Below are 12,466 nucleotides of genomic sequence, written 5' to 3' on the forward strand. Positions count from 1 at the left end.
TATTTGAACTCAGTCTTGTTTATATCTATTGTTTTACAAACTCAACCACTTTTTTTGAAACTTAAATGATATTTCTACATCATGTTTTGGGCTGAGAACTACAGTTTTACTAATGCCCGAGGGGCTTGTGATGATTTTCGGACTGAGTGAGGCCGAGGGCCATATGTGAGGATATGCTGAGTGATATGAGGGCGAGGGCCTGAGATACTTTATATGCCACGAGGTGGCTTGAGTGATGTGAGGATATGCTGAGTGATGATGCCACGAGGTGGCTTGATATAGCGCTTGGGCCGTAAGGGGCCCCTCCGGAGTCTGCACACCCATAATGAGCGCGGGTACCCATGTGATTTGAAATAGTGGTAACAATGACACTGTATGATACAATTTGGTCAGGTAACAATGGCTGACCATTATGCTGAGTGATTGATACTATGCCCGAGAGGCTAATATGAGTGATTGTGAGGTTACAGTGGTAACAATGAAACTGTATGATGCAATTTGGTCAGGTAACAATGGATGACCATTATGCTGAGTGATTGATACTATGCCAGAGAAGCTAATATGAGTGATTGTGAGGTTACCGTGGTAACAATGACACTGTATGATGCAATTTGGTCAGGTAACAATGACTGACCAGGAATAACACCGTGCGGTCAGGTAACAATGGCTGACCAGGAACTAATTTGTGCCCAAGGGGCTGGCACTATTCTATATGATTGCCCGAGGGGCGAGGTTTATGTGTTCATTTTGCATACTTACTTGTCTTTTACTTGTTTAACTGTGGTATTTGTGCCCGAGGGGCAGATGTCTGTGCATAGAGGCACCAATTGTTTTGAAATTATTTCACAACTGTTGAAAATATCATTTTCAAAAGAGGTTTAGAACCGAGCCAAGGTATTTTCTAAAGGATTCACAGTTTCACTGATTTTTCTCAAGGAGTTTTACACTACTTCTATATAGCATATTGGTTGCTTTACGTGATTTCATGCTACTCAGTTATTATTTACTTTTATTACTCACTGAGTTGGAGTACTCACTTTACTCCCTGCACCTCGCGTGCAGTTGCAGGTATTTATTCACCCGGTAGCGAGTATTGGCTGTGTGAAGGCAGAGTTGTAGAGGTTTAGCGAGGTGACTTCCAGCGTTCGCCTCACCACTGTCTTTCTATGTTATTCATTACTTTTGTTCAGTGTATTTCTAGACTTTAAAGTGGAAATTTCATTCTCATAGATGCTCGTGACTTGTGACACCCCGGTTTGGGCTGTGTCGGGATGGTTCCTGCTGTTATTATCGTTAAATTTCGCAATTTATAAGCATTATATTATATGTTATTACTGTTTATGATGATTAACTGTTTAAAAGAGGTGTTCCATTTTGGTCTGGCTGGCCTTGTCTTCACGAGAGGTGCCATCACGACCGGGTTCGGGGATCGGGTCGTGACACGGTTATACCTCTACAAAGAATGCACATAGATAACATGACTTATACACAGTTAAGGTCTGAATTTAAAGTCCTAAGTAGGGTGTTTAAGTCAGAACCAGATTCATAGTTAGACGAAGCGTGCTTAAGCGAATTTAAATGAAATCCTAAAGACATGGTATCTAATGTACAAAAATGCAGAATAATGCAGAATCCTAAGCAAGATTTCTATATGCACAAATATTACAACGTTTAAACATGATTTTCAGAATATATAGAAATGATATGTTTTCAGTGTTGTTTAGCCTAAAATAGGATCTCTAAGTGTGCATGGCAGTAGGAACATGATCGTAGAAACTCCGATTATTAACATAATTAACGCAGGATTTTATAAGTGATATGACAATGAAATGGACATGCTGAAAACAGTAAGCGTAAATCCTAGGGAACATGATCTCTAATGCATGAAATGAGTCCTAAGCATGATTTCTATTGCCCAAGTAGGAAGATAAACCTAATAACATGTTTTCGACCCCTTTTTATAACTAAAGCATGTATAGTCACCCCTTCCCTTTTCACTATCCATCCCCAGAATTGTTTACAAATTATTACAGACCATGTGATTGAATTACATAAGAAAAAAATGCATAAAATAAGAAGTTACAACCATAGAAATCCTGATCCTGACTTCCTCTCTGAGTTATGTAATAAACCACTTCATGTCAATATTGTTCCAAAGCCTTTTTCATATCTAGGTGTGTCAGTGTTCCATAAGGACCTCAAGGGATCCCGGGCAGTGCTCACACCCAGATTGCATAACCAAGAGAGTTTGTGCAATGTGGAAGGGCCAACTCTTATGTGTCTAGGCTCAGAGGGAGATCAAGGGTCCCAAAGAAGGCTCACACAAGAGGGGCAGAGCCTAATGATCTAAGAGTGCATGTGAGAGTGTTGGACATAGACTCAAAGGAATTGAGTTGGAAAATAGTTTTAGAAACTACATGTTTGAAGTGAGTTTGAAAACAACAGTAGAATTGGCTAATAAAATAATTTTTGAAAAGGGAAAGGGGGTAGGAGCAACAATAACACACAGAGAACCAGTTCAGAGAGAATTACATGCTTCAGCAGTTACAAACAGGGGAGTAGAGGTTGGAGGCATAGAGAACCCAAATTAGAAACACACAATTAGTCATGAATTAGGTACATTATAGACATGCTAGTTGAAGGACATAAACAGGAACAAGTAAATATGCTGATCACATTTGAACAAGGAAAAGCAGAATTTTAAGCATGCTGAGTAAAGCAATAAACAAACAGTACAACTCAACAACGTGAGCCATTAAGTTAGTGCAGAAAGAGACAGTGATTTACAACAAGGGAACACATAGGTGTTGAGTTTCAGAATTTAAATTAAGAACATACCAGTTGAAGGAGCAAAGTGCAGAAAAGTAAAGCAATCAGAGTTCAAAAGTCTAGCCTTGGCTTTCAGCTGGCTAGACAAGGCAGTAGCACAAGTAGTAGAGAAAGAAAGAGAGTTTGAATGTGTAAATGTGTGTTCTTGAACTCAATTGTTCGTGTCTTGTTAATTAAAGCATTAGGGTATTTATAACCTTTAAAACGAGTAGAAAAATAAGGTAACTAGTAAAGGTTTGACACAAATATGGAAGTAATCACAATCAGAATCAATTAATACAAGTATTCCTTTTAATCAAGGACTTACTACTCAAACAAATACTAACAGAGGTAATTAAGGAAAGAAAATCAATTTGAGAATGATTGATTTCTGACCATATAGGGGATAGTAAAAAGTATAGAGTAAATAATTAAGTCTAAGTACAAAATATACTTAATTTTGGGAAAGGATTAAGTAGGGGCAAAACATCACAACAAAGGATGGGAATCAATTAATTCAAACAAAAAGAGTGAAACCAGGGGTTTATAAGAAAATATTTGCAATCAGTCGTAACTTGAGTAAATCAAGATCAATCAAGAAAGAGTCATGATTCTGCACTTCGCCATATAAATAGAGAAGAATGAACATGCAAGGCCAACCGTATTGACAAAAGAAACAACTAGATATACACAAACATACAGCAGTAACATGAGTAGACTAGGGCTTAGTAGTAAAAGAACCTACTCGAAGCATAGTAGTCAACAAAGTCAAGTAGTCACAAAGAACCAAAAATGAAGGAAACAGTATAACACATGGCAACAGGTAAAGGAGATCTTTTAAAATATCTCAGTAACAAGTGAGGAAAATTTCAAGAAACTAGGGTTTTAAAAGAGCTGAGTTAAAAGGGTAAGAACTCAGAATCAGTCAAGTTAAACAAAGAAAAAGGATTAAACACAAAGAACTCAGCAGAAACACGTATACAAAATAAAAGATGGTTTCAAAACCTTGGATAAAACCAAAGATATTAGGGTTTTCAACATGCTGAGGCAGGTAGAAGAAAAGCATAAACAAATTGTTTGAACATAGTAAAATCACAAAACAACACTGAAAATTGGAGAAGAGATCTTTTAAAAGTGGTTAAGAAAAACCCTAATCGTTGAGTCAAAAATTCGCTTTGAAAAATCGGAAAACCTTTAAGTAAAACACTTAAGAGGTTCATAACATGCACAGATCTAAGATAGATCTCAATGCAAATCGGAAAGCCTTAAAAGTTAGGGTTTCGGAGAACCAAAAAAATGAGAAAGACTTGGAAAAGTTACCGAGCTAGCCGGAAAAGCCATGGATCCGACTCGAACGACCATGGATGGCCGGAGAAAGGCCATGGATAGAAGTTTGCAAGGTCTGGACTAGATCTCTCCAAGATCTTTCCATAAAATCATGAAAATAGGCAACCAAGAGACATAGGAGACCGGTATACATCTGAAACGGCCATGGGAGTCCATGTATTGAGTGAGGATTGAAGGGGTTTAGGGTGGATTTGGGTGGCGACAGCTAGGTTAGTCTTAGGTTTCAGAGAGGGTTTGAGAGGAGAGGAATTCAAGGGCGGCGGGTTGGTAGAAAGAAATTAGGTTAAGGGGGTCGTTTAGGTTTATTTTAGGTAGGTGGAATGGTGGCCATTGATCTGAATGATCAACGACCTAGATTAAATGGGGTAGGTGGCGATCCGGGTTCGGGTAAGGTTAAAAAGGGTTAGGTTCAGGTTTAATTAGAAATTGGGTCGGGGAATTGGATTTGATTTGTGTTATATTTGAAAGCCAATTTGGGCTAAAATTTAAATTGCCACTTTTTCCTTTTTAATTTATAAAAATAGTAAAGAGTTTTTGAAAAATAAATAAAAAAGGCTAAAATACTTTATAACACATAATTAACAATTTAAAAATATAGGACCCAATTTTATGAATATAAAACCTAATTAAACCTTAAAAAAGGCTAATATTGTAATTATATGCCATTTAGCTTTAAAAATACTAAATAAAATTGTACAAATATGTAAAAAATTATTTTAGCCATATTTTGGCATAAATATAAAAATCCAATAGATGAATTATCAAAAATAATAATTTTGGAAATAATTATTGGGATTTTATGGATAAAAAGGGGAAAGTAAATCAATTAAAAAACCTTTAAAAATATGGAAAAAAATAAAACCCTTGGACATGGTTATATATGCATACATATGCTATTTTAAAGGAATTTTGCATATTGAAAATATATAGGGAAAATTGGGTATCATTAGCTGTCGCCTTTACCCGGGAAGGATGAAAGAGTTTTCGGGTAAAGAAATGATCACCAATTTTGACTGAGCGAAATGGTTTGAAGAGGTTAGGTCGCGCCCTGGCTTCTGAGCTGCCTTCATATCCCTGGTTTTACAGGAATCAGGCCGTATGTAGTTAAGGATCCATCGGCGGAGTATATTGATGAAGACCTTTCCAGAACGGACACAATATCTAGGGTTGGGTGAGTGAACGGTTTACAGAACAGGTTAGGTGTGACATGGCTTAGGGGAACCGGAGTGGGACCGCTCCTGCCGGGATGGACGTTGCTCACTAGTTTACCTGCAATTAGAAACAATACAAGCGTATACTGTGCATAAATTTAAATATGATGCAAATTCCCGTCGGACCATGAATGTTGTCTTTGGATGGTTAGGATGACGTCTTTAGACCATGATGTCCTGGGCCATGAAGCGTATGATAAAGGATTCACAGGACATGAAATGATGTTCTCGGGCTATGAGGATGGTGCCTCCGAACCATGATGCCTTTGAGTGATGATATGCAAAATATTGAAAGAGATCTTCAGGACATGACATGGTGTTCTCGGGATATGAAGATTGTGCCTCCGAACGATGATGCCTTTGGGTGAATTGGCGACACTCCAGCCCATGAAAGATACAATAATATGACGTGGACAAGACAGAGCTCAGTCTTACGATTTGAAGGGAAGAGCTTAGCCCGTAAGAAAAGAGAAATAAATAGTGCTTGAGATGGCGCTTAATTTTGAAGAAAACTGGAGGCAAAGCTTAGACTTGGAAGACAGAATGATAGCCTTATGCAAAGATGTGAATGCAGATCGAGGTAGAGCTTAACCTCAAAAGGCAGAATGGTAGCCTTATACAGATTGGAAGGCAAAATAGTAGCCTTATACAATGCGAATGCAGATGGAGACAACATTTAGTCTCGGAAGGCAGAATGGTAGCCTTATGCAGGTTGGAAGGTAAAATAGTAGCCTTATGCAATGCGAATGTAGATGGAGACATCGTTTAGTCTCAGAAGGAAGAATAGTAGCCTTATACAATGCAAATGCGGATGGAGACAATGTTTAGTCTCGGAAGGAAGAATAGTAGCCTTATGTAAGAAAATAAAATAACGAATGATAGTAGAGCTTTCTTAGCTAATAGCAGATCGCGACATTGTTATTACTAGGAGAATTGTGACTATGGGGCAATACTTGTGTGTGCTGATAGCAAATGTTGGCAAGTGCAACGGTTCAGAGAGTCGTACTCTTGAACAATGTTTGTTCCATGGGAGTATAGTATGTTTAATGATTTTGCAATCCTAGTGCATGCATCTAAAGAAAAATTGTGAGTTTTGTAAAGAGGGAAGGTTAGTTCATATCCCCGCTGGCTTTGCTTGACTCGTGCGGTTTTGATTTGGTGATACTGTCTAGATCATTGGGGTAGCATTTCTAAACAAAGCAGTTTCAATAATAAACATGCATGATTTTATAAAAGTATGACATAAATGTATAGTTAAAAAAATCTTTCAGATGAACCGATGACTGTGATTTGGTTCGGGACATTGCAACCTTTCCTGCTATGGAATTTTGAGGGTACTCCCCAAAATTCTGCCCTAGTTTGATGGGTTGACGCTTCTGACGGTTGCTCGTGCGGCGATTGGCTAGAATTACCCCTCAAAATTTTGCCCCAGTTTCGAATTGCGGGGGAAATGAAAATTTTATTGAATTGTGACTGAACCCATAGGGACGCCTATGTATCCCCTCTTAAATCGAAAATAGGTCAATGGTAGTTCAATTTACATCATATAAGGAAAGCATAATGATTACACATAGTAACACTAGACTACATCTGAATTAATCGGATTTAGCCAGACTTCTCCGTCCATTTCTGCAAGTATGAGGGCTCCTCTTATCAGAACCCGGTGAACCATATATGGACCCTGCCATTTGGGAGAGAAATTTCCTTTGGCTTCATCTTGATGCGGAATTTTTTTATTTAACACCAGCTGCCCCGGTGTGAACTGTCTTGGCTTGACTCTCTTGTTAAAGGCTCTGGACATTCTGTTCTGAGAGAGTTGGCCATGGCAAACTGCATTCATTTTCTTTCCTTCTATAAGGGCTAGTTGCTCATAACGACTCTTTACCCACTCTGCATCATTGAGCTCAACTTCTTGTATGATCCTTAGGGAAGGAATTTCCACTTCAACGGGAATGGTAGCCTCTGTACTGTAAACCAACATGTAGGGGGTTGCCCTGGTTGATATGCGGACTGTGGTGCGATACCCCAATAGAGCAAATGATAACTTCTCATGCCATTGTTTATGCTTTTCTATCATTTTCCTCAATATCTTCTTGATATTCTTGTTGGCAGCTTCTGCAGCTCCATTTATTTGAGGCCTGTAGGCTGTGGAATTCTTGTGTCTGATCTTGAAAGTCTCACACGTAGCTTTCATCAAGTCGCTATTGAGGTTGGAGCCATTATCAGTAATGAATTTCTTAGTTACTGCTCTGTAAGATGCTGCTTCGACCCATTTGGTGAAATAGTCGATGGCTACTAGGATAAACATGTGTCCGTTGGAAGCAGCAAGCTCAATTGGTCCAATAACATCCATTCCCCATGCGGCGATCGGCCATGGTGAGCTGGTTGTGTTGAGCTCACTCGGAGGTACCTTTATCATGTCTGCATCAATCTGACAGTGATGGCATTTCCAGACATACTGGATGCAGTCTGTTTCTATAGTCATCCAAAAGTAACCAGCCCGAAGTATCTTATTTGCTTAGACAAAACCATTCATATGTGGACCGCAGGTCCCAGCATGAATTTCCTCTAGTAGCCTAGATGCTTCCTTTGCGTCAACACATCTTAATAGTCCCAAATCAGGAGTCCTCATATACATGATTCCTCTACTGTGAAAGAAGTTGTTGGACAATCTCTGAAGTGTGCATTTCTGAATAGGATTAGCAAGCTCTAGGTATTCTCCTTTTGCCAAATATTCCTTGATATCATGAAACAAAAGCTTTCCGTCTGCTTCCTCTTTGACATAGGCACAGTAAGCTGGATGATTATGGATTTTCACTGGAATGGGATCAATGAAATTCTTGTCTGGATGTTGTATCATAGATGATAGGGTAGGCAATACATCGGTGAACTCATTTTGGATCCTGGGAATATGCTAGAATTCCGTCTTCGTGAACCTCTTTCTCAATTCCTGTACGTGATGCAGATATGGGAGTATCTTGGAGTTCTTGGTTTCCCATTCTTCCCATACATGATGTATAAGTAAGTCTGAATCTCCAATTGTTATTAATTCTTGAACGTTCATGTCAATGGCCATTTTGAGCCCTAAGATGCAGGCTTCATACTCAACCATATTGTTCGTGCAGGGGAACCTGAGTTTGGCAAACATCGGGTAATGTTGACCGGTCTCTGATACTAGGACTGCTCCTATGCCAACTCCTTTGAAATTTGCCGTTCCATCGAAGAACATTCTCCAACTGTCATAGGATTATGCAATGTCTTCTACTATGAATGATACCTCTTCATTAGGAAAATACATTTTTAGGGGTTCATATTCTCTATCCACGGGATTCTCAGCGAGGTGATCTTCCAGTGCCTGTCCCTTGACCGCCTTCTGAGTTACATAAACAATGTCGAACTCACTCAACAAGATCTGTCACTTGGCTAGCTTGCCGGTGGGCATGGGATTCTGAAAGATGTACTTCAAAGGATCTATCCTCTATATGAGATATGTAGTATATGCACAAAAGTAATGTCTCAGCTTCTGAGCTACCCAAGTCAAAGCACAACAGGTGCATTCTAATATAGAATACCAGGCCTCGTACGGGGTGAAATTCTTACTGAGATAATAAATGGCGTGTTCCCTCCTCCCCGTTTCATCATGCTGTCCTAGAACGCAGCCCAAAGCTCCATCTAGCACTACAAGGTAGAGTAGTAAGGGTCTACCTGTCTCAGGCGGGACTAAGACTGGCGATGTTGATAGGTACTCCTTGATTCTGTCGAAGGCCTTTTGGCAGTCATCGGTCCATTTGGTAGCGGCGTCCTTCTTCAACATCTTAAAGATTGGCTTACAGATAACTGTAGATTGTGCTATGAATCAGCTTATGTAGTTGAGCTTTCCCAAGAAACGCATCACATCCTTCTTGTTCTTTGGCGGTGGTAGTTCTTGAACGGTTTTGACTTTTGATGGATCCAGTTCTATTCCTTGGCGACTCACAATAAACCCAAGCAATTTCCCAGCAGAAACCCCTAATGCGCACTTTACGGAGTTTAGTTTCAGGTTGTACCCCCGCAGTCTATTGAAGAACTTCCTCAGATCTTCCATGTGGTTAGTGGCCTTATTGGATTTGATAATAACATCATCTACATATACCTCTATCTCCTTGTGTATCATATCATGGAAAATGGTAGTCATGGCCCTCATGTAGGTGGCCCCTGTATTCTTCAGGCCAAACTACATCATCTTGTAACAGTACATTTCCCACGGCGTAATGAAAGCCATTTTCTCAGCATCTTATTCATCCATCCAAATCTGATGATAACCAGCGAAGCAATCTACAAATGGCTGCAACTCATGCTTGGTGCAATTCTTAATCAGGATGTGTATATTCTGCAAAGGGAAGTTGTCTTTCAGACTGGCCCCGTTGAGATCCTGGTAGTCGACACAGACTCTAACCTTCCCATCCTTTTTTGACACTGGAACAATGTTGGCTAACCATGTCGGGTATTCTACTACCCTGAGAACCTTAGCGTTGATCTGTTTGGTGACTTCTTCCTTGATTTTCAAACTCATATCAGGCTTGAACTTTCTGAGCTTTTGCTTTACTGGTGGACACATTGGATCGGTTGGCAGTTTGTGAGCCACAATAGACGTACTCAGACCAGTCATGTCGTCATATGACCATGCGAATATGTCCTCATACTCCTTTATAAATTCTGTGTATTTTTTCTTCTCCGATGGAGATAGGTGAATGCTAATTCGCATTTCCTTCGCATTTTTTGCATCTCCCAGGTTGACAATTTCTGTCTCGTCTAGGTTGGACTTAGGTCTGTTCTCAAAGTTCTCAACTTCTTTGACAATCTCGTTAGGCATGTCATCTTCCTCTGAATCAATATTTGTTTGTTGCGTTGTCTCATTGCATGTCACAATCGTTGGTTCATCAAGATAAGTAATAGTAATGATGTATCGGTAAAGTAATAAGAGATAGAAATAAATATTAAATCATAAGGAAAATCAAACATGTTTTTGATAAATTGAATAGCTGTTTTGAAAATCGAAGCTCTTATTGCGGAAATTGAAAAATGCGAAAAGAAAATCATTTAGTAAATAAAATGGTGAATAATGCTTATTTTAGCCTTGCTACCCCGAGGCATGTCAGGTGGTTGTTCTGATAGTCTAATTCTTGAGATATGCCCCTCTTCTTACAGCCTGTATAGAAGGGCCTTCCTCCCCCTCCTCCTCGAGAATAACACAACAGTCCATATCACTGTCTTCTATGAATAAGTTTTTCACCACTGCAAGCGCTTCTTCTTCATCTGACCCAAAAATAATGTCAACCTGTTGGAAAGTCTGCTCCAGATGCGGTATTGGCTGTTCCAGTGGATAGTAAGGACCGCGCCATGGTGGCGACCAGTTATTGAATTCTTCCCAAGTTTAATCATATCCCAGACCGAAAGTAGTACCATTTTCTTGAGTTTTATGGGCTTAGAAATTCCTTGGAGTTTCTTGCCGAGCCCTTTGCCAGGTTCGTACCCACTCTAATTTAGTATACTCTTGATTTTGGTATCCCACCATTTGTCTTTGTTGACAACATTGAGCTGTTCGATGTGGTGGTAAGTTTCTCCACCCATCTTCCTTATTCACTCGATCGCCTTGAATCCGGCTAGTCAATTTCTTAAGTTTCTCAGTTGGGTGGAGTGTGGCATGATCTCCACGTATATAGGAGTTTTATGGTGGCCTGGTGTGTGGGTGTGGAAATGGTCGTTTGTGGAGTTTTGGTGTTCTGGGATGAGTAGTGAAGTGCTGTTTGGGGTATGGCAGGTATTACATTGGTTCTTTGGTGGAGCAATGTGATGTTGAGGAACGGTATGATTCTAGTATTTTGGGATATTTTGAGTAGGTGTAGGGTTTTAAGTGTTGGGGAAGTTGACATCTGGAGTGCTGAGGGAAAATGACAGGCTTGCCAGATTGCGAACTTGATCGAGCTCTTCCTGAAATTTCAACAGCTTCTGCTCAAGTTGTGACACATTCTCGTTTAGAACCCGAATACCCTGGCTATCAATGGACTCTACCCTTTTATCCATGTTCTCCTTCCTGATGTTATTCAAATTTTTGTTCTTGCCTTTGATAGGACTAAGAGGAGGAGTGGGTGGAGGGCCCTTAGATCTTGTGAAATAAGATGACGATGCCAGAATGCACGAACTAACCTTTTGGGAGGGGAATAATAATAAAAACAAAAATAAAAACAAAAGGTAATCAAGTCAATGAGGATTATAAAAAGTATTGCAATATTTGAACATATAGTGCAGGAATGTAAAGCGTGTCCTAACTTGGGAACCTCTTTGTGCCCGAGGTAGGTCTAGCGACAAATTGATTTGGAGAACTTAGAATGCTAAATGCCTCATTTTATTGATAAAATATAGACGAATCCCAAAATGACACTAAATAAGCAAGAAATAAAAGTCAGTAATGGCCATTGGCCTTATTACATTTATAAAGTGAAAAAGATAAACTCCTATCTACTTGGTCCCAGAAGGACCTTCCTCAAGTTGAATGTTCTCTTTGGTCAAATACTCCAATTTGCATAGGTTGACCAGTAAAAATGTCTTTGCCAGGTATTCTCCTTCGTTTCCTTCAGCATTCAGGCAGTCTACTCTCTTTCTCACTTTTCCTTCCAATTCTAGCAGATTGTATTCTAGATATTCCAACTTTTCGCTAGCTTTGGCGGCCCTCTCTTTCCATTCATTGATTTGGTCATTTGATGGAAGACTCCTCCACCAGTCTAGAAAGAGTGGGGGCGTGCTAATCATACCAAAACTGGGGACCTCGTGCCTCATTTTCTGCAAGACAAACAAGGTTCGGCCCTTACCCCCACCAGGCTCAACTATTTAATATCAATAATTAGCATGAAGCAATTAGTTCTCCAAATAAATGCATAGAATGTGATGATGTTCGTTTAGGTTTAGGGAAACCTAGTGGACTTTTGGACAAGGCTATCTTAAAAGATCATTATGTGGACAACATAACTGACCCGACTCGGTTTGACCATGATGCATGCATAATTTTAAACTTAGTAAGGTTTCTATGGGGTTTTAGACTGGTACCCTTAAATGGACAACTC

The 12,466-nt window shown here is 39.6% G+C and overlaps 2 protein-coding genes across 2 annotated transcripts; both read right to left on the reverse strand.

Moving 5' to 3' along the window:
- Positions 1–6,945: 6,945 nt before the first annotated feature.
- Positions 6,946–7,347, reverse strand: LOC138871657 (uncharacterized). Its single transcript, XM_070149552.1, has one exon. It carries the CDS (start codon positions 7,345–7,347, stop codon positions 6,946–6,948), a length of 402 nt encoding a protein of 133 aa, XP_070005653.1.
- A 537-nt stretch (positions 7,348–7,884) lies between these two features.
- LOC138871658 (uncharacterized) lies at positions 7,885–8,226 on the reverse strand. The gene has a single exon (XM_070149553.1). The coding sequence runs from the start codon at positions 8,224–8,226 to the stop codon at positions 7,885–7,887; it is 342 nt and encodes a 113-aa protein (XP_070005654.1).
- Positions 8,227–12,466: the final 4,240 nt, after the last annotated feature.

Source organism: Nicotiana sylvestris, chromosome 6 (assembly GCF_000393655.2).
Source record: "Nicotiana sylvestris chromosome 6, ASM39365v2, whole genome shotgun sequence".
NCBI classification, from domain to species: domain Eukaryota; kingdom Viridiplantae; phylum Streptophyta; class Magnoliopsida; order Solanales; family Solanaceae; genus Nicotiana; species Nicotiana sylvestris.